The sequence below is a fragment of the Hemitrygon akajei genome, chromosome 11 (genome assembly GCF_048418815.1).
Source record: "Hemitrygon akajei chromosome 11, sHemAka1.3, whole genome shotgun sequence".
Classification (NCBI taxonomy): Eukaryota; Metazoa; Chordata; class Chondrichthyes; order Myliobatiformes; family Dasyatidae; genus Hemitrygon; species Hemitrygon akajei.
In genome coordinates, this window is record NC_133134.1 from 119,854,824 (window position 1) to 119,882,631 (window position 27,808).

At 39.5% G+C, this 27,808-nt stretch overlaps 1 protein-coding gene across 1 annotated transcript in view; it reads left to right on the plus strand.

Moving 5' to 3' along the window:
- The window catches only part of LOC140735967 (bactericidal permeability-increasing protein-like), an 80,952-nt gene that overhangs the window by 9,925 nt on the left and 43,219 nt on the right, over positions 1–27,808 (plus strand). The window contains exons 3-9 of the mRNA XM_073061598.1: positions 5,718–5,861; positions 8,004–8,112; positions 16,037–16,165; positions 21,060–21,212; positions 22,967–23,030; positions 24,796–24,856; positions 25,516–25,607. Coding sequence (XP_072917699.1) covers positions 5,753–5,861; positions 8,004–8,112; positions 16,037–16,165; positions 21,060–21,212; positions 22,967–23,030; positions 24,796–24,856; positions 25,516–25,607 — 717 coding nt within the window. The 5' untranslated portion in view covers positions 5,718–5,752. The remainder of the gene's footprint in view (positions 1–5,717; positions 5,862–8,003; positions 8,113–16,036; positions 16,166–21,059; positions 21,213–22,966; positions 23,031–24,795; positions 24,857–25,515; positions 25,608–27,808) is intronic.

Below are 27,808 nucleotides of genomic sequence, written 5' to 3' on the forward strand. Positions count from 1 at the left end.
GGTGTTGTGTGTACGGGGTAACCGGCTATTTTTAAAACCGCTGTCATGACGTGCCCAAACAAATGGTGGCGGCAGCGGGACTTTTCGTTGTTTTCTTGAACGCAACCTCCAACACCACAACAATATCTGACAATAGATATGTAACAGCCTAATGTAACATTGTATGGAAATACAAGATAACACTGATGAAGACATGTTTTATACACTTAACAAGATGCTTTATTAATGTATTGCTTGTGCAAACATTCAACAGATGCAATTGTCACTTTCCTCTGTAACTTGTTTTATTGCACATGTCAAATACAGCAAAATAATACACAAAGACACGGTAAAAGTAAAGGCAAATAAATGAGGTAACAGCAAATTTCACTTTTGCCCAGTAACAAGCCTTATTGCATTTAGTTGTAGCTGTCGTTCCTTTCATCAGTGAAGAGACTATGGCTGTAGGAAATGTTTCTGGACAAACGCGCACCAAGCCTTTCGTTTGGCGATTTCGTTTTAAGTTTTTCTATTCTGTAACTGGACAAACACACACCAAGTATACTGTTTCCTCATAGCTTGTTTTCTGTGTGTCCTGCGCATGCCCAGTAGGAGGAGATTTACCCAAAAATCCATTTTAATGTTTTTTTTAATGCAGTATTAAGAAAGTATTTTTTATTATTTTTATTGAACAACACAACCAAAAACAGAAACACTAAACATATGATAACAAACCCAGGTTATCACACATAAGCAGCAACAAATATATAACTATAAACTTTAAATATACAAATAAACAAGAAAATCCACTCTAAATACTGTTGGACAGAAGGAACTATATCTAAAAGGAGTCACAAAACAGAAACATTTACAGAGATAACCTGAAACGTTGACAGATTTGTACAGTCTTTACAGCTTTCTGGTTATGGGAAGTTTTCAGAGTATTAACGTATAGTTTGAAGTCTGACATAAAAAATATAAATGAAGGTTTCTTATTGCTATATTTGCATTTATAGATATAAAATTTGGTGTAAATCAACAAAAGATTTATGATAAAGAAATGATCCCTATGAGATTTGGTATTATTAGTAAACCCAAATAGGACATTTTCAAAACAAAAAGTAAAATCCACATTAATATATTGATCTATAAATTGACAAACATCAACCCAAAATGTTTTAACATATTCGCAATCCCAAAACAGATGAAATAAATCCTCCGGATATAAACCGCAAAAAGAACAGTTAGTTTCAATATCAGAATTAAACCTTGTCAAATAAACATTGGTTGGATAACATCTATGTGTAATTTTAATTGAAATTTCTTTAATTTTATTCCTCAATAAAAATTTATTAAACAAGCCCCAAATACTCCTCCACCTCAGATTCCTCAAGGGACCATTCCAAAAATTAACAGCCGTAGGAATAGAAGTAATGTATTTTTGAAACAAACTTCTAATACCTCTATTATTTTTTTAAAAGATGGAGTAAAACAAATCTTTCTTACAGCTGTACTGGATGGATCCAAGTTGGGTAACTCAACTACTGAATATGATGCATTTCTAAACAACATAATTACACCAGAGGGAATTGCATCCATAACAACAGCAAATACTTTTGGAGTCACAGGATATGGTGGATATCCTGTAGATATCCAAAGGTGGATTAAAAACTCAGTATAACTCAATAAAGTTAACTTATTAACTTTATTAATAAATTATTAATGTATTATATTTATTTATAAGTTATTAATAACTTATTAACCTTATCAACTTTAATTCACTTGAATTAAATAACTGTTTAACAAAATATTATTATCAGACCAAACTTCATAAAACAAAGATTCATTCTTATAAGTTATGTTGTGGTTATTCCAGTTAAAGTAACTATGAGGAGAAAAATTGTGTTTGTAAATCAAAGACCAAGATAACAGCATCTGTTTATGAAACTGAGATAAACGGAGAGGAACTTTGTCTATTTTGTAATTACATAAAAGAAAAAATTTCAATCCACCAACCTGGGAAAAGACAAAAGAAGGAATACAGTCCCATATAGAAGTAGGATTATGTAAAAATTGTTTAATCCAATTAATTTTAAAAGTATTATTAAGACTGTCAAAATCAAGAAAATTTAGACCCCCCCTTGTCATAACTAATCATGACAGCAGATTTTTTTAATATAATGAACTTTGTTTTTCCATAAAAAGTTAAACAACATGGTGTCTATCAATTTACAGATTTTTTTATCGGCGTATAAGGGGAGAGTTATATATATAATCCTGGAAAGACCTTCTGCTTTACAAAGCAAAACCGGGCCTTTCAAAGATAAGTCCCTTTGATGCCACTGGTTTAATCTTTTTTTGGTTTTGTCTATAAAAGATTGAAAATTATCCACACACCTTAAGTATTTGTTTTAGCAATAGTTATCCCTAAATATGTAACTTTGTCTTTTACTGGGATATTATTAATTATAGTTTGAGTGCTACCTTTAAGAGGAAACAATTCACATTTGTGAATATTGCAACAGAGGCCAGAAGCTTTGGAAAAACCAAAATACAGTTTAAAGCCAATGAGATTTCCGAAACATCATTTAAGAAGAGTCGTATCATCTGCAACCTGACTAATCAGAAAATTAGAATTTGCACAGGAAATGCCTTTTAGAGGACTAGACTTGATGGAATAGGTGAGCAGCCGAGCACATAAAAGGGATAAATAAGGTGAGATAGGACAACCTTGTCTCAACCCCCTATTCACATCAAACCTCAGTGAATTCCCCAACTTCAACTTCATAGAACTATTAGCGTTTGTGTACAAAGTCTTAACAGCCTTACAAAATAATGGACCAAATCCAAATTTACCAAGAACAGAGAAGATAAACTGATGTTCTATAGTATCAACAGCTTTGTAGAAATCTAAAAACAGTATAAAACTATCATTTTGAACAAGATGAGAGTAATCAATAAGATCTAAAACTAATCTAACATTATTAGAGATATGATGATCCTTCATGAAACCTGACTGTGTTTCATCAATAATAAATGGTAAAACTACTTTCATTCTGTTAGCAAAGATTTGGGCCAGAATTTTATCATCATTATTGAGAAGGCAAATAGGACACCAATTATCGATAAATAATTTATCTTTTCTTGGTTTAGGAATTCAAGTAATAAGGCCCTGTGTTAAAGAAGTGGGAAGAAATTCTTTATCAATACATTCTAAAAAGAATTTTAGTAAAAAGGGAGCTAGGGTGTCAGAAAACATCTTATAAAATTCTGCAGTCAGACCGTCCACACCCAGCGACTTATTATTTTTTAAATTTGAAATGGCAGCTTTAACCTCTCCCAAGGTAATAAAAGCATCACACAGGTCTTTCAGATCATTGGACAGGTTCCTAAGAATATTAATATCATTCATGAGATGTAGTGTAGATGCTTCACAATATTTTGAGCTATACAGTTTACTATAAAATGCAGAACAATATTTTGCTATTTTTTTAGAGTCCTCTGTAATCACACCATTAATATTTAGCTGATGAATGGAATTGAATTGGGCATGCTGCTTTTCTAAATGAAAGAAATAAACTGTATTCTGTTCACCCTCTTCCAACCATTGTTTTCCAGATCTTACATATGCACCTTCTGCCTTTATAAGATAAAGATGGTTTAACTTATCCTTTAACACATCCAGCTCCTCTTTATCTTTCCCTGAAAGTTTATCTGAAAACAATTCACATAAATTTGCAATCTTTGAGATCAATGATTGTTCTTCCAATTATCTTTTCTTTACTAAATCACTACTTCATTTTCTAAAGAATTTGGCAGATTCAAATTTCAAAAATACCCAATTTGTAGAGAAATTAATCTCTACTATCGCTTTATGTAAAAAGTAGGTTGCCAGCTTTTTAATGTGCAAAGAGACAACTTCATGCCCCAAAATGGAATTAATTAATTTCCAATAAGATTCAAAATTGGATTCAGCTGAAGATAATGCAATTTGTATCTGGATAACTTTATGATCTGTTAAAGGTGAGGGGAAAAAATTAAAAATGACATTGTTATTTCTTAAGGTACCAGTAATCCAGTCTAGACATGCATGTAATAGATTTATTAGTCCAAGTATAATTTCTAACTCCAGGAAAGTGCTCTCTTCAAATATCTATGATATTAAGCTTCTGAATAAAGCTAGTAACGTTATTATAAGTAGAGTGTTGCCTTAATGGCCATCGATCAATATTTTCATCTAATACCATATTAAAGTCTCCTCCCATAACAGTAAATACATCAGGAAATTTAAAGAGCCAATAATCAAAACGTTTTTCCAAAATCTCAAGTAATCTATTATTATCATTTCTAATATTATAACCATAAATAATAGCGATAAGAAGCATTTTACCATAATATTGAATAAGAACCAAAAAATGTCCATTCGTATCCGCCTCAGAATGCAAAACATCTCCTTTAAAGTTAAACATCAGAATAAGAACACCTGCAGAATGTTCAGAACCATGTGAAGACCAAACATCGTCCCCCCACTGGGATTTCCACAGTTTAATGTCTTCAGTCACAGAGTGTGACTCTTGGATTAAAAAGAAGTCCACATGTTTATGCTGCTTTAAGAACAAGAATAAAGCCTTACATTTAACAGTGTGTCTAAGTGTGCATTAAGAGGAAAAAGTGAAAGGACAGTCTTATGAGAGACTAATATATATATATATATATACACACACACACACACACACAAAAAAAGAATTCTTCATCTCTAATAACAGCAGTAAAACAAACTATCCCAGTTCCTATATAAACAAAGGCCAGACTCGAATATTAATAGAGGTAGTAGATCAGTTGCCACACCAACATGTTACGGTTCTGCTCGTATCTCTTATCCGGTTTAATGTGGACAGAGGCATTTTTAAAAATGCCTAGTGTGGACGCCTGTCATTTTTTATGTGAAACCAGTGTTTTCAAAATTATCCGATCTAATGTGGGCATAGCCTAAGTATGATTTACTCCGAGGTTCACTCTTGACTGAATAATATAATAAAATCATAAAGTTATTAAAATAGCAGGAAGCAGCATATATGAACATTTTATAATTGTCACAAAGCAATCAGTGGCCTCTTCATTAGGTTCATCCTGTACCTAATGAAGTGGCCACTGAGTGCACACTCATGAACTTCTGCTGATCTAGCCCATCCACTGCAGCTTCAATGCGTTGTACACCCAGAGATGCTCTTCTTCACACTATTGTTGTAACACATGGTTATTTGAGTTCATCACCCTCCTATCAGCTTGAACCAGTCTGGCCATCGTCCTCTGATCTCTCATTAAGAAGGCGTTTTCATCCGCAGAACTGCTGCTCACTGAATGGTGTTTGTGTTTTGCACCATTCTTTGTAAACTCTAGTCTAGAGATGGTTGTGCATGAAAATCCCAGGAGATCAGCAATTTCTGAGATAGTCAGACCACCCTGTCTGGCACCAACAATCATTCCATGGTCAACATCACTTAGATTGCATTTCTTCCCCAGTCTGATGTTTGGTCTGAACAACAACTGAATCTCTTGACATTGTCTGCATGCTTTTATGCATGGTGTTGCTATCACATGATTGGCTGATTAGAGATTTGCATTAATGAGCAGGTGTATAGTTGTACCTAATAAAGTGGCCAGATTATATGAGATCTGTGAAAACCTTAAGGAATGAATGTAGTAAGAGGAAACTTCTTTTCTTTCATACAATACAGCTATGTTGATCTGAACACAACTTACTGCAACAAAAATGTATCTGTCAGCCTGTGTTACATTCATTCTGATTGGAACTGCACTTGGAAAGAATAACCTCAATCCAGGAATACAAAGCAAAATTATGCAGAAAGGTTTAGAATATGGTAAGTATAGTTTAAATAAATTTATTTTAAAAGCCTCAACATTTTCTGGTATCTTGTACCTAGAGTCATTCTAGAATTTGTCATTGCCTTTATTTAAAACTTAACTGAATGTGATGTAATGTTCCCCAAGAGGTTTTATAGATGCTTGAAATAAGCAGCACTCTGCAGGTCAGGTAGCATCTATGGCGGGAAATGAACAGTCGACATTTCGGGCCGAAACCCTTCACTGGGACCTGAAGTGTGTCAGCCATTTCCCTCAGCAGATGCTGTCTGACATGCTGAGCTTGTCTAGCTTTTTAAGTCTGTTGCAAGACAATTGAAAGTTAGATTAGAAATCCAGAGTTAAATAAATAATATAATAGTAAACTGAAATGAGCAGGAAAAAAGTGAGTCAGTAGCAACCACGGGAAGGTCACGCTGAGGTATCAGATGGGGCTCGGGTGAAACCACAAGCTGCTGCTTCATTCAGTAGAAAGGCTGCTCTATTTGATGTTTCTATTTTAAGATGCTAAGTGCAGGAAGTTAGACAAAAAAATTTGCATAATGAAGAGGTTTAATGAGTTACAGATGTTATTGGGATGTTAACATGTATAAGGGGCAGCTATGATCCTGCAAATATATAGTAAATATTTAACATATGGGTTAAGCGAGACAGTTTTATGAGGTAAAGGACATGGACTGTGGGCTTGGTACCTGAAAACCTGTCTCTGAAGCAAATTGAAATGAGTGGCCACCGGGAAATCCTGACTCATGTTGGAGGAGCAACTCCTCATAGACATCAACCTGATAGCATCAACGTTAATTTCTCTAACTTCTGCTGACCGCTAACTTCTCCCTGTTCTTCCTCCCCCCCCCCCCCCCCCAGCTCTGACTTGACTTCTACCCTGTCCTGGTGGCTCTCTTACCCCTTCTCCTCCTCTACCCTCATGACCTGCCTATCTCCTTCCACTGGTTCCACTCCTCCTTCCCTTTCTGCCATGGTCCACAGTCCTCTCCTATCAAATTCCTTCTTCAGCTCTTCCACCTCTTCGACCTATCACTTCCCAGCTTCTCAAAACATATCCCTCCCCCCATGCACCCACCTTCCCCCTCACCTGGTCTCACCTACCACCTGCCAGCTTTACTCCTTCTCTTCCCCCACCTTATTCTGCTCCTGCCTCTTCCTTTCCAGTCCTGATGAAGATCTCGGTCTGAAACATCCTGAGAAAACAGTGGGAATCATTCAGAAATACGAGAGATTCTACTGCTGTTGGAAATCCAAAGTAACACATAAAAAAAGCTGGAGAAACTCAGCAGGCTAGGCAGCGTCTGTGGAGAGGAATGAACAGTAATCGTTTCAGGCTGAGATCCTTCATCAGGACTGGAAAGGAAGGGAGAGCAAGTCAGAATAAGCTGGTCAGAGAAGGGGAAAGGAGTACAAGTTTGAAAGTGATAGGTGAAGCCAGGTGGGTGGGTGATAAAGTGGGAGGTGATAGGTAGAAAAGATGAGCTGAAGAAGGTGGAATCTGATAGGAGAGGAGAGTGGTCTATGGGAGAATGGGAAGGAAAAGCAGAGGAACTATCAAACTCTGCTTTAAATGTACCCAATGACTTGGCCTCCACAGCTGACTGTAGCAATAAATTCCACAGATTCACCACCCTCTGGCTAAAGAAATCCTTCCTCATCTTTGTTCTAAAGGGACGTCCTTCTATTCTGAGGTTGTGCACTCTGGTCCTGGACTGCCCTCCCCCCCCCCCCCCCTTATTGGAATCTCCTCTCAGTGTCCACTTTATCTTGGCCTTTCAATATTTGATAGGTTTCAATGAGATCCCCTCCTCATTCTCCCAAACTCCAGCGAGTACAGGCCCAAAGGCATTAAATGCTTCTCATGTGTCAACCCTTTCATCTCTGGAATTACTCTCGTGAACCTTCTCTGGACCCCCTCCGATGCCAGCCCATCCCTTGTTTGATAAGGGGCGCAAAACTGACCACAATACCCCAAGTGCGGTATCACTAATGCCTTACAATTGACCAGGCAGCCCTTTAATGTCAGATCAGAGATTTTATTCTTATCCACTGCCACCTGAAAATGTCTTTAGCTCGATAAGTTCTTGCATGGGTTTAACGCGTTATGTATTGTGTTCCTGTGTCGACGTGGTTAGGCAGGCAACTTGCCGTCAAGATTGCTGAGGAGAAGATTAAAGAGTTCCAGCTACCAGAAATAAGTGGGAAAGAACCTTTGCTTGGCTGGCTAAAATACCGTATTGATGGGTACGTGTGGCAAGTAGTAAATTCTTAACTGATTTATAGTGCTTGTTGTTGTAGGCTTATTGGGCTACATGTTAATAACTATACAGCACTGCGAGAAGTGATGTAACACCGAGTTCAAAAGGCAAACATGAGGAAATCTGCAGACACTGGAGATGCAAGCAACGCACACAAAATGCTGGTGGAACGCAGCAGGCCAGGCAGCACCTACAGGGAAAAACACAGTCGACATTTCGGGCTGAGACCCTTCGTCCTGACCAGCATTTTTTGTGTGTAACACTGAGTTCAGTTTACCTCTGCAGCACCTTTTAGTCATAGTTCAGAAACAACATTAAAACAAGGAAACGTGTCTTTCTGGAAAATGTTCCATATCATGTTCGTTCTATATTTATGTTCATCCTTGTCTTGGTACTGTATCTCACCAAGGTAATCATGTTGGGCTTATCGGGCAATTATTTTTATTCTTCTACTTTCCAACTTCTCGTTAAATTGGTAACTTCAGATTGTCACATGTAAAGAGGTACAGTGAAAAGCTTTGTTTTGCATGCTGTCCATGCCAATCATTTCATTACGACAGCAGTTTTGAGGTAATACGAGGGAAAGCAATAACAGAATGTAGGATAAAGTGTTAGCATTGCGGAGAAAGTGCAGGGCAGACTGATGATGAGATGCAGTGACCATGACAAGGTATATCGTGAAGTCCATCTTATTGTACTAGGGAACCATTCAATAGTCTTGTACAGGGGGTTAGAATCTGTTCTTGAGCCTTATGGTATGTGCTTTCAGGGTTTTCTTTTATGTGATGATACTTGTGAAACAGAGCTGCATCATTGCCCCAACATCTTTCTCAATTGGTTAAGTCAATGAAAGAACAGGCCTTACCCTCAATATCCACAAGGCTTAAGAGAATGATCCTGGGAATGAAAGGGGTTATGTATGAGGAGTGTTTGGTGGCTCTGGGCCTGAACTCACTGGAGTGTAGAAGAATGAAGGGGGGTGGATTTCATGGACGTACTGAGTACTGAAAGGCCTAGATAGAGTGGATGTAGAAAGCATGTTTCTAATAGGAGGAGAATCCAGGACCAGAGGGCACAGCCTCAAAATAGAAAGACATCCCTTTAGACAGAGATAAGGAGGAATTTCTTTAGCCACAGGGTGGTGAATCTGGGGAATTCATTGCCACAGACAGCTGTTGGAGGCCAAGTTATTGGATATATTTAAAGCAGAGGTTGATAGCTGCTTGATTATTAGGTTATGGGATAAGGCATTGGAATTGAATTGAGAGGAGAAATAAATCAGCCATGATTGAATGGCAGAGAAGACTTGATGGGCCAAATGGCCTAATTCTGCTCTCATACTCTTATAGACTAATATCGACTTATACAGCATGTAATAAACTGTTCTCCAATATTACAGGGTTCACAAAATCTTGGAAAATGTGGACCATTTCCCCAATCCTAATACACTCCACCCCCCCCCCATCAGTGAAAGCCAGCACTGACGATAACATTCATTGTCATCTTCAATGCAGAGTCACAGTTTCCAATCAATTGAGATATCTGAAGATCAGTTCCTCAAACCTGGCACAAGACTCAAGATCTACCAAACATCACTACCCTCTTACACATTACTGAGAGCTGGATAGCCTACAGCAGTCCCCTCAAGGTACTATAACAAGACAACCAATACGTCCTCCATACAATCTTCCAAATTCACTGGTGGAATATATAAACCTATATCAGAGTAACACACAAATTTCTGGAGGAACTCAGCAAGTCAGGCCACATCTATGGAATGGAATAAAGAGTTGACGTTTTGGACTAAGACCCTTCATCAGGATCACTACATACTCGTATACCAACGTCCCCATCATAGAGGCCCCACTACACACAGTCACCTTCTTTGGCCAGGCCATGTTGTTTGCATATCCAATGCTAAATTTCCAAACCAAACAGTGTATCCTTAGCTCTGCAATGGGAAGAGGTCAATAGATGAACCAACTCAATGGAATATTTGAACAGCCCCCTTAGGGAAATGTAATATTCACACTGACTCCTGGGAATCCTTGACCCATGGCCACTCAAAGTGGAAAACCAGATTTCAGGTTGGAACTGCGAATCTCAAGGCCATTGATCGTGAGCTCACAGTACCCCTGCACCAGCAACATAAGGAATCACTAACTAACCACCCACTCACCCAAGCTGCCAAGCACCATTAGGCCTGTCTGTGGAAGAGCTTGCCGTTACAACCACCTTCACAACTGGAGTGAAGCAAGTCCCCTCCTCAACGCCAACAATCAAACAACAAGACATGGTAAGCCTGAAGTAAGAGTATTGGATGCTGTTCTAGTCACTGACCTACGGGAAGGATATCAATAGTCTTGAGAAAATTGACAAGGATGGTGCCAGGTCTTGAGGACTTGAGTTATAGGGAAAGGTTGAATATATTAGGACTTTATTCCTGGTGCATAGGAGAATGAGGGGAGATCTTATGGAGCTATATAAAATTATGAGGGTCTAGATAAGGTGAATACATGCAGGCTTTTTCTTCTCATGTTGAGCAAGGCTAGAATTAGAGGTCATGGGTTGAAGGTGAAAGGTGAAATATCTAAAAGAGATCTGAGGGGAAAATTCTTCACCCGCAAGGTTGTGTGAGCGTGGAACAAGCTGCCAGCAGAAGTAATGGAAGTTTGAATAGGTACATGGATGGGAGAGGTTTGGAGGGATATGGTACAGATGCGAGTAGATGAGATTAGGCAGAAGATTCCTTTAGCATGGACTAGATGGAACAAATGGCCCAGTTTGTGCTGCAGTAGTAAACTCTTTGCCTACCTGAGCAGATTATGATTCTAAATGATGTTCCACACTGCCATCTTCTGTAGACTTCATGTATTACTTTGCATACTGTGCACAGCATAGAATGTACTTTTATTCATAAAGGAAGTAGGCTCAAATTAGATGTCAGTTCAATAGCGTATTTATATCTCCAGTCAAACCATTCAATGCCTGAACAATGTGCGGACATTGAAGACAGCCTCTCCAACAACAACACAAAGAAGGCATTCCAACTGGTGAAAGATCTTACAAAAGGAAAACAAGCCAAAGTGAACACTATCCAAGACAAAAATAGCAAAAGTCTCACAGAAGAAAAGGAAATAATGGAAAGGTGGACAGAGTACTGTTCAGAACTGTACAGCTAGCAGAGCAAAGAGGCTCCAGGTGTGCTGAATGTACAGGAATCTTCCAGTGAGGATGACTATCCAATCATGCATGAAGAAGTTGAAGTTGCAATGCGATCACTGAAGTGCAGGAAGTCAGCAGGAGTTGACAACATCCCTGCTGAACTGCTGAAACATGGAGGAGAGGACATGATAGACATGCTTACCACTATTGCAATAAGATCTGGCAGACAGGTGAATGGCCGACACCTTGAACTAAGTTGCTGATCATTGTGCTTCCCAAGAAAGGCAATCTCCAACGTTGCCAGAATTACCATACCATCAGTTTGATCAGCCATGTGAGCAAGGTAATGCTTAGAACCATCTTGAACAGTCTGAGACCTCCGGCAGAAGACATCATTGCCGAGGAACAAGCAGGCTTCCGTACAGGCAGAAGCACCACTGAGCAGATTTTTAACCTCCGCACCCTCTGTGAGAAACACCTTCAGCACCAGAGAGAGTTCTACCATGTCTTCATAGACTTCAAGAAAGTGTTTGACAGAGTCTGGCATGATGCCTTGTGGGTCAATATGAAGAAATTCAACATGGGGCAGAAGCTGATTCATACAATCCATCAGCTTTACTCCAAGGCAACCAGCGCAGTACTCACTCAAGGCACCATCAGGGAGTGGTTCCATACCTCTGTAGGAGTCCATCAGGGCTGCCTCCTCTCCCCCACTGTCTTCAACGTCTTCCTGGAATGGATCATGAGTGTAGCCCTTGAAGATCGTGTGGGCACAGTCAGCATCGGAGGGAGGAACATCACAAACCTAAGATCTGCTGGCGGCATTGATGGACTTGCAGGAAAAGAGGACGAACTGGCCAACCTGGTCAGCCATCTTGACAGAGCCTCCACACAGTTTGGAATAGAAATAAGTGCTGAGAAAACCAGGTTCATGGCAAATGCCATGTCATCACAACAGACATCTCAGTCCGTGGTCAGAAACTTGAGACAGTTCAGCAGTTCAAATACCTGGGGGCAATCATCAGTGATGAAGGATTAAGACCAGAAGTCCTGGCAAGAACCACACAGACAATGACTGCACTGTCCAAACTCAAGACAATATGGAGGGACAGCAACATCACCACAAAGTACAAGATCAGACTCCTGCGTGCATTAGTGTTCTCCATCTTCCTGTACGCATGTGAGACATGGACCCTCACAGCAGAACTACAAAGGAGATACAGGCATTGGAAATGAGATGCTGTCGCAATGTCTTGGGCATCTCATACTTGGACCACATCACAAACGAGCAGGTCCACAAGACCCTCCAGCACCGCATTGGCCCCCATGAAGACCTTCTCACAATGGTGAAGAAATGAAAACTGAGATGGCACGGCCACGTAACAAGATCCAGTGGCCTTGCAAACACTGTTCTACAAGGAACTGTGGAGGGGAAAAGAAGGAGAGGCAGACAGAGGAAAAGATGGACAGACAACATTAAAGAATGGACAGGGAAAACATTTGCGGTGACCCAGGCTCTGGTACACAACCGTGACAGATAGAACAGACAGGTGCAAAGTTTGTCACGATGGCACTCCGACAACTCCACCAGGAGTTAAGGGTGCAAAGAAGGAAGGAGGGAATCCATTCAAATGCACTTACTCTTCTAGTGAGCAATGTTATTAATGCAGATCCAACTTAGTTTTCACAGATATATACCCACTGCAGTTTTAAGAACTAACCTATAAGATGGAGGAATCAGCCAATTCACTTACCCCTCCTCTTCTTTCTCCATATTGTGGCCATAGTATTTTAGGCACAACCCATACACAGCCACCAAGGGAAGAGGAACATACCTAGCATTGCAGGTAGTCACCCTCAGCAACACTTAGACTCCACAAGAATGTATATTAACTGATAATTACCTTTATTGGTTCAGTTTAAAACAAACATGCAAGTCATTCAAAACTAAATATCAGTGCACTCGTTTTTGACTAGTTTCTCTAACTCTCCTTGAACAGTCGAAGAATCGAAGTGGTGATTCCTGGGAAAAGTTCATGCTGGCCAGGCATTCCAATGTAATCTCCACGTTCCTGATGTGGGGTCATCTGCTTCTGCAGTGGTTGGTCTTCTACTCCCAATGCCTTCCATTCTTATTCCATTTCTCTTCACAATGAACTGTTGTCTTTCAGTTTTGTTGTCTCCAGCTCATCTGACTGACCTGTGTCAGCTTCTCATTGGATCTATCCAAAAGCCACAAGCAGCACTACTTCATCGCTCTTCCACCAGACATGTGCGTTACACTGTATTCTGGTTTTTTTCTGAATAAGGCCAGTTCAAACCAGTTTAGTCTGGTCAACAAATACTGGACTCAGGTTACTTCATGTTACAGGTCTTTCTTTGTACAAACCTGCCATTTCTAATTAAACAAATAAACAACTTCTAATTTGGAAATGGTCTCAGGTTTAATAAGTCAACAGTAGGGACCTTCTCATTGTGTCCACTTACAATTGTTCTGTCTAAGCCATCCTTATGCAGAAATCAGTTCACACATTGGTGGCCACAAAAGCAGTCTCACAAATTGGCAGCCTTCATTACTTTGACCACATGGCAAGAACAAAAATATTTGGTTTATCTGTTTCCACTGTCCTTGGCTCGTGACAGCTTGCAGATTTGTAAATATTAATTATTCTCGGCCAATACTAGCTAAAGTGATGTCATTGAAAGGCAATCTCATTGAAATCTATGGAATATTGAAAAGCCTAGAAAGTGCAAATGTGCAGAATATGTTTCCAATCATGGGCGAATCTAGGACCAGAGAGCACAGTCTCAGAATGCAAGGACGTCCCTTTAGAAGAGAGATGAGGAGGAATTTCCTTAGCCAAAGGATGGCATGTCTGTGGAATTCATTCCATAGACAGCTGTGAAGACCAACTCATTCAGTATTTTTAAAAGTGGATAGCTTCTTAATTGGTCAAAAGTTATGAGGAGAAGGCAGGAATATAGGGTTGAGAGGAAAAATGATTGAAGTTCAGAGCAGACTCAATGGGCCGATTGGCCTTAATTCTGTTCCTATGTCTTATGGAAATTACAGGTACTTTATTTTTGTAGTAATATTATACTTGATGCAATTGCATGTCCTGCTGACATCAATGAGATGAAATCTGGACTTAACCTTTAAGAAGTTTAGCAGTATGGAGAGAGGTTATTGTCCATACAAAGACTTACAGGTACAGTGTTAGGAATTTGCTGTGCTGTGTGTAATTTAACAGGTCATTGTATAAATGTATAAACAAATACAAAGACAGCTAGAACTTCAAGATAAAATGCTAGAAACACAAGAATCTGACCCTAATCCAACATACCCAAAGAACTACAAAGCAGAATAACTGGGAAACTTCACTCATGTATCGGACAATACTAACAGGAAGGCAGTGCCTCTGGTTTGGTACTGACTTGGCATAGGTAAGATCTGGAAGAGCCAGATGGCAAAGGCACAGACTACCAAAACTGCAGAACACAGCTACCAATGGCACATCTCCAATTGTGGATGTAACCCCAAAAGGACACTCCAGCAAGTCTGTATAGACCACTGTGTATACATCCCTATTCTTGGTGTACTGTCTGTCTGGCTAGGTACCATATCCGATGCGGATGTTGGTGACCATGATTTTTCCATATAGATCTATCCCTCGTTCTTTGGATGCCTTCCATTTCCTCAACGTATAGCCACCTGGCTAGGCTTTTGACGTACATAAGCCAAGGTCTTCCTCTAGGCTTGCTCCTCTTGATCTTTCCAGAGCGTATGAGTTCTTCTAGTTCATCTTTCCACATGATGTGTCCTAGGACTCTGAGTTGTCTTTCTCTTATTGTTGGTATGAGTGATCTAACTGCTTGGGCTGTTCTGAGAACTTCTTCATTTGATGTGTGTGTGGTCCATGATATGTTTAACATTCCCCTGTAAAACCATAATTCAGCTGCTTCCAGTCTCTGTTCCATTGCTGGAGATATGACCCAGCCTTCACTTCCATAAGTCAGGATAGAATAAATGTAGCACTGCAGTATTCTGTTTTTAGTGTACATGCTCATCTTTCTGTCTGTTAATATGGTCTTCATTTTCTGGAAAGCTTCTTTCACCATTGCTATTCTGTATTTGATATCTGTGTCGCATCTGCCATCACTTGTTACTAGGCTGCCAAGATATCTGAATTTGTTGACTTGTTTGACATTTGTATTTCTGATCTTGATCACACATTGTGGGATGTTTGTCTTTCTGGAGATGACCATGCTTTCTGTCTTCTTGGTGTTGGTGGAGAGGCCTCTGCGATTACTTTCTGCTGGCACTATAGTGAGTAGTTCTTGAAGTTTTATTTCTGAGTCAGCTATTAGTACGATGTCATCAGCATATCTGACGTTATTTATATTATGGCCTCCAATTGTGAATCCTTTGATGTTTTTGATACTTCTCAAGATATTCTCACTCTACAGGTTGAATAAGTCAGGTGAAAAGACACAGTCTTGCCTGACTCCTCTCATGATATTCACATATTCACTCACTTCTCCTTCTATTCTGATGGATGCTGTCTGGTCCCAGTATAAGTTTCTTAAGAAACATATGCAACCATTGAAAATGGATCGTGGTAATTTTTTTTGGAGTTAGTCTTTGTCACTGGGCACAGCCCAACAAAAATTCTGAATTCTGAATTTCTTCATCCTTATTCACGAAAGTACAACACTAATTAGTGTTTTTTTTTCTCTATTCACAGGATGAGGATTAACAGTTTTGGATTGCCTACTTCTAGTATTGGATTAATCCCCAACATTGGTGTCAAGTTTTCGATTGGAAAAGCCCACATTAGCATTAGTGGAAACTGGCATGTGAAATTCGGATTGATGTATGTTTTTTGATCCTGTTCCTTATAGCTTGTTGAATAGGATTGTGCATAAAGAGTAGATTCAAATGCAATATATAGTATGTCCAACTGAAATACAAAATGTTTTTTAGTCAATAAGTGTGTGGGAAATAGAGACACAAGAGATTCTGCAGATGCTGGAAATCTTGAACACACACAAAATGCTGGAGGAACTCAACAGGTCAGGCGGTGTCTACGGAGAAAAATGAACAGTCGATATTTCAGGCCAAGACCCTTCATTGCGATTGGACAGGAAAGGTCCTGATGAAGAGTGTCTGGCTAAGACATCGACCGTTTATTTCCCTCCATGCACACTGCCTGACCTGCTGAGCTCCTCCAATATTTTGTGCCTATGGAAAATGCTAGCCCTTTGTGTTTGTCTAACACCATAGTACAATACCTGGACATTGCATTTGCTTCTATGCATTTATTGTAATGAACTAATTACAATTATATTAGCAACTATTACATTTCAATGTAGTCAGCATGGTTTCCTTAAGGGAAAATGTTGCCTGACAAATCTAATGGAATTCTTTGAAGAAATAACAAGCAGGATAGACAAAGTACAGTAGTTGATATTGTTTAATTGGATTTTCAGAAGGCTTTTGATAAGGTACCACACAAGAGGCTGTTTAAAAAGTTAAGAACACGTGGTATTACATGAAAGATACATGCATGGAAAGAGCATTGGTTGATTGGCAGGAGGCAAAGAGTGGGAACAAAGGGAGCCTTTTCTGATTGGCTACCAGTGACAAATGGTGTTCCACAGGAGTCTGCATTGGGACCAATTTTTTATACATTATATGTCAATGATTGGATGATAGAATTAATGGCTTTGTTGCAAAGTTTGCGGATGATATAAAGATAGGTGGAGGGGCAGTTAGTGTTGAGGAAGCAAAGAGGCTAGAGAGAGGACCTAGACAGATTATGAGAATAGGCAAAGAAGTGGCAGATGGAATATAGTGTCGGGAAGGGTATGGTCATGCATTTTGGTGGAAGAAATAAAAGCATAGACTATTTTCTAAATGGAAAGAAAGTTCAAAAATCTGAAGTGCCAACGAGCTTGGGAGTCCCTGTGTAGGATTCACTAAAGGTTAATTTGCAGGATGAGTCAGTGGTGAAGAAGGCAAATACGATGCTTGCATTCATTTCAAGAGGGCTAGAATATAAAAGCAAGGATGTAATGTTAAGGTTTTATAAGGCACTTGTGAGGCCTCACTTGGAGTATTGTGAGCACCTTATCTAAGAAAGGATGTGCTGACGTTGGAGAAGGTTCAAAGGAGGTTTACGAAAAATGATTCCGGAATTGAAAGGCTTGAAAAAATCGTTTGATGGCTCTGGATCTGTACTCACCGGAATTCAGAAAAATGAGGACGGATCTCATTGAAACTTATTGAATGTTAAAAGGCCTCAATAGAGTGGATGTGGAGAGCATGTTTCCTATGGTGGGAGAGTCGAAGACCAAGAGCACAGCCTCAGAAAAGAGGGATGTCCATTTAGAATGGAAATTTCTTTAGCCAGAGAGTGATGAATCTGTGGAATTCGTGGCTGTGGAGGCCAAGTCATTGGCTATATTTAAGGCAGAGGTTGGTAGATTCTTGATTAGTCAAGGCATGAAGGGATATTGGGAGAAGGCAGGAGATTGGGACTGAGAGGGAAATGAATCAGCCATGATGAAATTGTAGAGCTGGCGTAATGGACCAGATGGTATAGTTCTGCTCCTGTATCTTATGATCTTTTAGTTTTATTATTCCCTGGAGCATAGGAGAATGAGGGGTGATTTGACAGAGATACAGTTTACAAAATTATAAGGGGTATCGATAGGGCAAATGCAAACAGACATTTTCCACTGAAGTTGGATGAATCTAGATCTAGAGGTCTTTTGTTAATGGTGAAAGGTGAAATGTTTGAGGTGAACATGAGGGGGAACTTCTTTACTTAGAGGGTAGTGAGATTGTGGAACGAGCTGCAGAAGAAGTGGTGGATGTGGGTTCAATTTCAATATTTAAGAGAAGTTTGGATAGATACATGGATGGGAGAGGTATGGAGGGCTATGATCCAAGTAGGCAGAATAATAGCTTGAAATGGACTAGATTGGCCAAAATTCATTTCTGTGCTGTAATGCTCTATGACTTTAAGTGACGACATTCCCAAGAATACTTGGGAATGTAAAACATTGAGCTAAGTCATTAGATGGTGAGGTTATGGAAGGTGCCATATGAGTGAATGCTATTTATTTTATTTTATTGAGGATCCACTGTCCTTTATCATTGTAAATTAAATCCAACTCTTTTAGAATTATTCACTGATCACTGCAACTGCAAGTGGTCTTATTTTTGCTTTATCATCATCAGGGAATAGATAGATAGATACTCTATTGATCCCAAAAAAATTACAGTGTCACAGTAGCATTATATGTGCACAGATATACAAATATTAGAAGAGAAATAAGAAAGAATAAAAATTAAGTTACCTTTAAAATAAGATATACAAGATTTACAAGTTAAAGATTACAAGATCACTTCCCCGGATATAGGTTGACTCATACAGCTTTATGGTCGAGGGTAAGAATGACCTCATATAGAGGTCTTGGAGCAGCATAGTTGTCTTAGTCTCTTAGTCTATTGCTAAAAGTGCTCCTCTTTTCAGTCAACGTGGCAAGCAGGGGGTGAGAAACATTGCTCAGGAATCCCAGGATTTCCAGAGGGTCCTCTGTTCTATCACAACCTCCAGTATGTCCATTTTATAACAGAGCATGACCATACTTTTAATCAGTTTATTGAGCCTGTTGGCATCACGTATGTTGATGCCATTGCCCCAGCACACCACTGCTTAGAAGATAGTACTGGCAACAACAAACTGGTAGAACATGTGAAGGAATGGTCTGGTTGCATGCTGTACAATTCTAGTAAACACCAGAAAGAACAATAAGAGTACAAAATAATCAACCAATTCAGGACAAGCAGTATTGTAATGGTTAAGATGTAAAGGGGAAGTGATAAGTGATATTAGTGTGTTAGACAGATGAATTTTGAGCTGAAAATGACACTGGCTTTTGTGCACTTTCCTTTCATTTCCACTAACCTGCTTCATCTGTCCTTTGGAAATGCATTCAGATTTCTACATGTGACCAGGATCATAGGTGAGTCATCACCATTGCCATGCTACAGTACACTTGTACTTCCAGTAGTTTATCAAATCAAATTACAAAACCCTTAACTTTGCACAAGCAATTCTAACTAAGAAAGCACAGTCCAAGTTGGCCCCTTCTACAAAACCAGTCCTTGTGTCTAGTTTGTCTTTCTGTTTGCAATCACAAGTGATTGAACATCCAGGACAACATGTCTTTGGTAATATAATCAATGCACTTTTTTCTGAGCTTCTGTCAGAGTCTGTACTTTTTAATCAAATATGGGAAGCAAATGACACAAGTGAGCTCTTATCCACTGGATTTATCTTCCATGTTTATATTCACAAATACTTAACTATTGCATTAAATGGAAGGTGGGGTGGAGATAGGTCTCTGCCAAAGGAAGTATAAGGCACTCCTTCCCTTCACTAGCCTGTAGATCACCCTTGGGCAAGGTGTAGCACCCATTTAGCCCCCGATTAGGATCACATGAAGCCATGGAAGCTGGTGGTGGATGGACATACAAGTGGCTGGTGCAGATCACAAGTCCTGGTTGTGCAACAACTGACCCCAGGCAGACAATCTCTGAAGAGTATTGATAATGGCTGAGGTCACCCATCTTAAAAAGACACTGCCCAGAAGAAAACAACAGCAAATCAATTCTGTCAAACAATTTGTCAAGAACAACCATGGTCATGGAACGACCATGATCACACACGTCATACGACACAGCACATAACAAACGAACGATTGTATGAAAACAACTGCTAATTAAATCACACAGGATTCTAGAGGAACTCAGCAGGCCAGGCAGCACCTGAGGAGAGGAAATAAGCAGTTAACATTTTAAGCTGACGTCCTAGAGCAGGTTTTGCCTAACTAATTCTTAGTTAGAATTGCTTGTGCAAAGTTAAGGGTTTTATAACTTAGGATGCTAGATTTCCAGTGTCTGCAGAATGTCTTGTGTTTATGCAAATAAAATCACTTTATTTATTGTAGTTACGCTGCCTGCTAATCTCATTTCTGTTCTGAGTTTGTTTTGTTTTAACATGCCTAGTTAAGTACATTCAGTAGCCAATTTATTGCTTACAGAAGCTGCCAGATGATTGGCTGATTAGGTATTTACATGAACAAGCAGGTATACAGATATACCTAATAAAATGCTCACTGTATGTATGTTGGTAAGTCATCCATATTTGAATGCACTATAATGCAAAGGGAGCTTGAGCAACATTTTCTCTTCCATTGTCCTGCCTTGTATCTGTTTCAGAATCCAGTATCTAATATGTGGCAAACCCTGGGATTAGTTCTATAGGAAGAATTGGATTTGGTTGTTGAGTACTTTGTTTTATATCTATTAGCAAAAACTTCAGATACTTAGGAGTGTAGATGCAATAAGGAGAAAATGGTGCAAGGAAGAGTGAAGTCCAGAAGGGGTGAAAAAGCTAGCAGCATGTAGCAACACACACAAAACGCTGGAGGAACTCAGCAGGCCAGGCAGCATCTATGGAAGAGTACAGACAATATTTCGGCCTGAGACCCTTCAGCAAGTTTGGTAATTATTTTAGCATGAAGAAAACCATAAAAGGTAATACAATCATCATTATTTGTGGCAGAATTAATAGCTATTGAAAAGTTTTCATATTAGGTACTATGGTTGTTTGGAAGAGCATGTTGCACTAATGATTTAAACTGAACTGTGGCAGATGTACCAATAATTATTTAATGGGTATTGCTTTCTGTTAGACACGATGGAGGAACCTTTGATCTGAATATCAATGATCTTTGGGCTGTATTTTCTGTGGGTGTTACATTGAGCAGTTCTCACCCAATGATAACCGACAACGACTGTAATGCAAGATTAGAAAACTTTGACCTTAATCTCCATGGAGGCGGCAGGTATGTCTTTTATGTAACGAAGAAAGCATCTGCAATCTAAAATAATTTATTTTGTGAAATGCTAATGATAAACACATCGGAATCACCCAGAGTATATGTGTTGCGAACAACATGCAATAGTGCATTATTTGTGAACTGATTATGTGCTTTTCAGTTTCTTCAGGCAGTGGAAGTTGATATTTATATTTGACAGTAGCAGAGTACTAGTACTTTCAGATTGATGGTCTATTGTGAAATGCATAAATTGCTTCCAATCATCCATGCCTTTATTACTTATAGACAGCCATTCTGATGAACTCCTGACTGAGCTCCCTGCTCCCCTCCATAAATACCAGCCCAATCTCCTCCCCTTATCAGTCTTTCAAACTTAGTGTCTGAAGAAGCTTGTGGGAGGTGAGGTACAAGAATGAAAAGAGAAACTGCGATGATGATGTTAACTTGCTTGGCACCAATCTGCACTGAAGCTCAATTTGTTGTGGACCCCTTAGTTATGATCATGGATGCACACCATCATTACGGAATTTCTGCTAGCAGCCAAATTTAAGAAGGATATCCTGCACTTTCTTTCAAACGGGCTGTATTAATGGACAGATATAAGGGCTTATTGGACCAAGAATGTGGGGAGAGGTGATAACTTTAGAAACTCATCTACCAATGAGAAGCTTAGAGGGTATCCACGAGGAAATCTGCAGATGCTGGAAATTCAAACAACAACACACACAAAATGCTGGTGCAACACAGCAGGCCAACCAACATCTATAGGGAGAAGCACTGTCGATGTTTCATCCTGACGAAGGGTCTCGGCCTGAAACGATGACAGTGCTTCTCCTTATAGATGCTGCCTGGCCTGCTGTGTTCCACCAGCATTTTGTGTGTGCTGTAGCTTAGAGGGTATCATGGCTTTTGAAGGAACGTGGCAAAGGTTGGATCGGGTAATGATCAGGATTTTGATCAGAGGCAAGAGTTTGTGTCTGGTTGCTCAAAAGGTCATAGCTAAATGTTTAAGGATTGACAAATAAAATGTTCACTGTTGATGTATGACAGGACTCGTGTAATCAATACCGAGTATAGTAATTACTGCATGATATACCAATGTTTAAGACTATAGAACCCTGTTTATGGGTACCTTCCTTGCTTTTGCTTGAGTAAGCAAATGAACGAAAGAACTTTTATTTGAACTGATTACTGAAGGGTATGCAGAGGGCATCTAGATACCCACAGCCCCTCAGAGTATTAGAGATCATTGTCCATCATGACTGTAGATGAATATAATTTACACTATGATTCCACTGCATAGTTCTAAAATAATTCTGCTTGTGCTTTCAAACCATCAGCCATGCTTGCTGACCTGCAGTGGTTCCTGATCAATTCATGGTTTCATTTAAAAATTCTCACCTTTGTTTACACATCCCTGAAAGTTCTCACTTCTCACTAACTATGTAATATTTTCCAAGTTCATGCTCTCCTCTACTTCTAGATAATCCTTGAATTTTGCTGTTATGCTTTTGGTAGAAAAGCAGTAAGTTCTGGAACCAATATACACTTAGTCTGAAGTCAGGGGACATACCTGGGAACACATTTTTATCCACTGAATGTTTGGATGTTTAGCTTTTCTTTAGAAGTAATGATTGATTTCACTGCAATCTAAATAAGCATCTTAGCTCGCTACCAGTTCCAACCTAACATCATAAATCTATGACATTATAACCTGGGCCACATTACTCCCATTAATACCAGCATCTTTCCTTTTAAAGTTGGTTTTACAAGATGTTCCTTGGTAAAGTGAAAGACCTAATTCGAAATATTGTTCCCCAGAAGGTAAGTTCAGAGATCCATAATCTTCTCAGACATTTGCAATGTTTCATTGTTTAAGCCCATCACCCCTACTGGGACATAGACTACTGACAGCAGCTCATCAAGAGCCCCCAGTCCTGGGCCAAACTTGATTGGCCCTGTGACTTCTGCCTTCACCACATTACTTCATATATCTTCTAGGTGAAGATACTTCCTCTCGCAGGGATGAGGTCTTTGGAGCTTTTGTTGGCATTTCTGTAGCTCTGGGTTTTTACAGGATGATATTACTTGTTCTATGTCCAACCCTCCTCCTTTCAAAGCCATGTTTGGGACCATCCATGGCAGAGTTGGAATGTTTCCTAAACTTTTGGGACTGTCTGTGATGCAGTGAAACATGCAGCATAAATACAAGTCTTTCCTCCTTTCTATCTGAGCATAACATGACAGCTTTTGGGATATATTTGCGCCTATACTGGATTCCTGATGAAAACATACAACCAGTATAGGTGAATAAGATGATGAGAGGCATTGATCGTGTGGATAGCCAGAGGCTTTTTCCCAGGGATGAAATGGGTAACACGAGGGGGCATAGTTTTAAGGTGCTTGGAAATAGGTACCAAGGGCTAAGGATATCAGGGCTAAGTTTTTCACAAAAAGAGTCGTGGGTGTGTGGATTGCACTGTCAACAGCGGTGGTGGAAGTGGATACAATAAGAGCCTCTTAGATAGGTACATGGAGCTTAGGAAAATAGAGGGCTATGTGCTAGAGAAATTCTAGGCAGTCTCTAGAGTAGGTTACATGGTCAGCACAACATTGTGGGCCCAAGGGCCTGTAATGTGCTGTAAATTTCTGTGTTCTATGTTCAGTACAGTAACTTGTACATAGCTTGACTTCAATATTTATTTAATATTCCTTCTGAGGTGACTGCTGTGTTTTATTTTCAAGTAAATAAATAGACAAGGTAAACTTTTGTTATTTACATAGTAAATTTTGAGGTGCAACTAACAACCTGTTGTAGGAACTCAGTGGGTTGAACAGCATTTGTGAGAGAAAAGAAATTATCGATGTTTCATGTCAAAACCTCCCAGTCCTGAAGCTGTGTTTTGATCTGAAATACCGACAGATTCTTTGCTCCATCTTAAATATATCTAACAATCTGGTCTCCACCATTCAAAGTGGCAAAGAAGTCCAGAGATCGTTGCCTTCTGACAACAGTTTCTGTGTGCTTCAATTTTAAATCATCAGCCCCTTATTTAGTAACTATGTCCACTTGGATATTCATGAATTAATCAAAGAATAACTGAAAATGCAAAAATTTTAAATGACTTGGCAGAGTAGACGTTAAAAGAATATTCCTTTGGTGCAAAAGAATAGAACTAAAGGAGACGGTGAAATCGAGTGAAATTTTCTTACTCAAAAGATGATGAACCTTAGGAATTATCTACTCCAGGGCCCTGAGAATGCTTAGCCAGTAAGTGTACCCAAGGTAGAAAGGCTAGATATTAGTTGTTATGAAGCTGAGGTCTTATTTGAAGGTGATGCTGGTGGAAAATCAGCAGAATCACATAACTGGCCCTCCATTTTATAATCTTAAATCACACCCTTGACTGAAAATTTAAATCAGTTTATCTGTAAATATTCAGAAATTAGTCAGTGCCATGAAGATTGACTTAAGTATCTAAATAGCTTATTAATGTCTTTCTGGGGAGAGAAAGGCTGCTTCCCTTGTTTAGTTTTTGATGCACTTCTCTATTTAACATTTTAATTATGTAATATATTTATTAAACAGCTGTGCTCTGAATTTAGAAATTCTGTTGGAACAATGGAAACCTTCATCCAGACAAAGAAAGGTAGGTGCTCCTAATATCATCAGTATGAAATGGTCTGTAGGAAATGCCTCCAACATTGTCAAAGGCACCTCCCATCTCTTTGACACCATAATCTCCCTGATCTCCTGCTGTCAGGCAGAAGGAACCGTGGCATAAGAATGAAAACTGTCGGGCTGGGTAGCAACTTCTCCAAGGCTTTTAGACACTTAACACACTGTTGCCAACCAGCACACGTGTACATCTAGTCTGAATGCCCTACTGCACCAGCACCCCTGCCAACTCCCCAACTCACTGACACATTCTCATCCTTCATTGGTCACTTCATATCTTTTATTTCTGCTGTTTAATATGTTTATACAACTGCTTGTTTTATTATAATAGTGCCAGTAACATTATACTGTCTTACATAAACATGCACCTAACCCTTTATATCGACCTCTCAGTCTTCAGGTGATGCATGTCACTGAGAGACTTGTGCTAAGTATTATTTTGTGATGGTCTATGCTGCATCATAGTTATGTACTGTGCGTAACTATATGTGCTTGTGTTTTGCACCTTAGCCCCAGAGGAGTGATGCTTCATTTAGCTGTATACATGTGTATGGTTAAATGATATGAACTTGAACTTGTGGCAGTTGTATGTAATGTGAACAGTACATTTTCTGCTGTTTTGTCTTATAGTTTCACGGCAATTGGACAAGTACGTAGAACTTGATTATTCTTTGGTTGGAGCACCGGAGATCACGACTGATTTCATTGAGTTTCCCATTAAGGTACGGTTGTTACTTTGATAGAAATTATAAATTGATAGAGTTGTTAAGTCATAAAACACTTTAGCACAGAAAGGCCCTTCAGCCCATCTAGTCCATGCTGTAATATTAATCTGCACAGTCCCATTGACCTGTACCTGGATTATAGCCCTCCATACCCCTGGCATCCATGTACCTCTCAAAACTTTTCTAATATGTTGAAATCAAGCCTGCCAACCCACTGGCAGCTCATTCCACACTCTCATTGAAGAAGACCCCCCTCATGTTTCCCCTTAAACATTTCATCTTTCACCCTTAACCCATGACCTCTAGTTTTAGTTTCTCCCAAACTCAGTGGAAAAAGCCTGTTTGCATTTACCCTATCTATACCCCTCATAATTTTGAATAGCTCCATCAAATTTTCCCTTGTTCTTCTACATTCTAAGGAATAAAGTTTTAACTTATTTGGCAATTCCCTATAACTCGGGTCCTCAAGTCCTAGCAAAATCCTTGTAAATTTTATCTGCACTCTTATTGACATTTTTCCTGTATGTAGGTGACCAGAACTGCACACAATACTCCAAATTAGCCCTCATCAACATCTCATACAACTTCAACTTAACATCCCAACTCCTGCATTCAGTATTTTGATTTATGAAGACCAATGTGCCAAAGCTTTCTTTACAACTCTATATAGCTGTGACATCATTTTCAAGAAATGATGGATCTTTATTCCCAGACCCCTCTGTTCTACCACAATCCTCAGTGCCCTACTGTTCACAGTGTAACTACCCTGGTTTGTCCTCCCAAACACCTCACACTTGTCTACATTAAATTCCATCTGCCATTTGTCAGCTCCATTTTCCCAGCAAGTCCAGATCCTGCTGAAAGCTTTAATAGTCTTTCCCACTGTCTACTACACCTCCAATCTTGATGTCATCCACAAATTTGCTGATCCAGTTTACCACAGTATCATCTGGATCATTGATATAGATGGCAAACAACAAAGGTCCCAACACTGATACCTGCAGCACACCACTAGTCACAGGTCAGAGAGGCAACCATCTACTGTCACTCTCTAACTTCTCCTGCGAAGCTATTGTCTAATCCAATTTACTACGTCATCTTGGATGCTGAGCGACTGAACCTTCTTGACCAACCATCCATGTGCGACCTTGTCAAAGGCCTTTCTAAAGTCTATGTAGTCTACATCCACTGCTTTGCCTTCATCAACTTTCCTGGTAATTACCTTGAAAAATTCTATAACATTGCTTAGACACCACGTACAAAACCATGTTGACTATCCCTATCAGTCCCTGTCTATCCAAGTATTTATACATCCCATCCCTTAGAATACCTTTCAATAACTTTCCCACTACTAATGTCAGGCTCACTGACCTATAATTTCCTGGCTTATTCTTGGAGCCATTCTTAAACAATGGAACAACATTAGCTATACTCCAATCCTCTGGCACCTCACCCGTGGCTAAGGATAGTTTAAATATCTCTGCTAGGGCCCCTGCAATTGCTGCACTGAGACTGAGGATGCATCTCAGGTTCTAGGAATTTATCCACGTTAATTTGCCTCAAGACAACTACAGCACTTCCTCCGTAATCTGTATAGAACCCATGACCTCGCTGCTGCTTTGCCTCACTTCTATAGATTCTGAGTCTATCTCCTAAGTAAATGCAGATGTAAAAAAAATCTTTTTAAGATCTTCCCGATCTCTTTCTGCTCCATGTATAGGTGACCACTCTGAACTGTCAGAGGACCAATTTTGTCCTTTGTTATCCTTTTGCTCTTAATATATCTGTAGAAGCCCTTGGGATTTTACTTCACCTTGTCTGCTAGAGCAACCTAATGTCTTCTTTTAGCCCTCCTGATTTCCTTTTTAATTGTTCTCATGGATTTCTTATTCTGCTCAAATATATTTCCTGCCTAAACCTGCAAAGCACCTCCCTCTCAAAAACCAAGGTTTCCTAAACTCTTATTCTTGCTTTTTATTCTGACAGGAACATTTAAGCTTCCTACTCTCAGAATTTCACACTTGATGGTACCTAGTTACCAAGTACACCCGTGCCACAAAACAATCTGCCCCAAACACACTTGCCGCACCCTTTCTGATACCATCAAAATTGTTTCTTTTCCAATTTAGAATCTCAACCCAAGGACCAGACCTACCCTTTTTGCATATTTACTTTGAAACTGATGGCACTGTGATCAC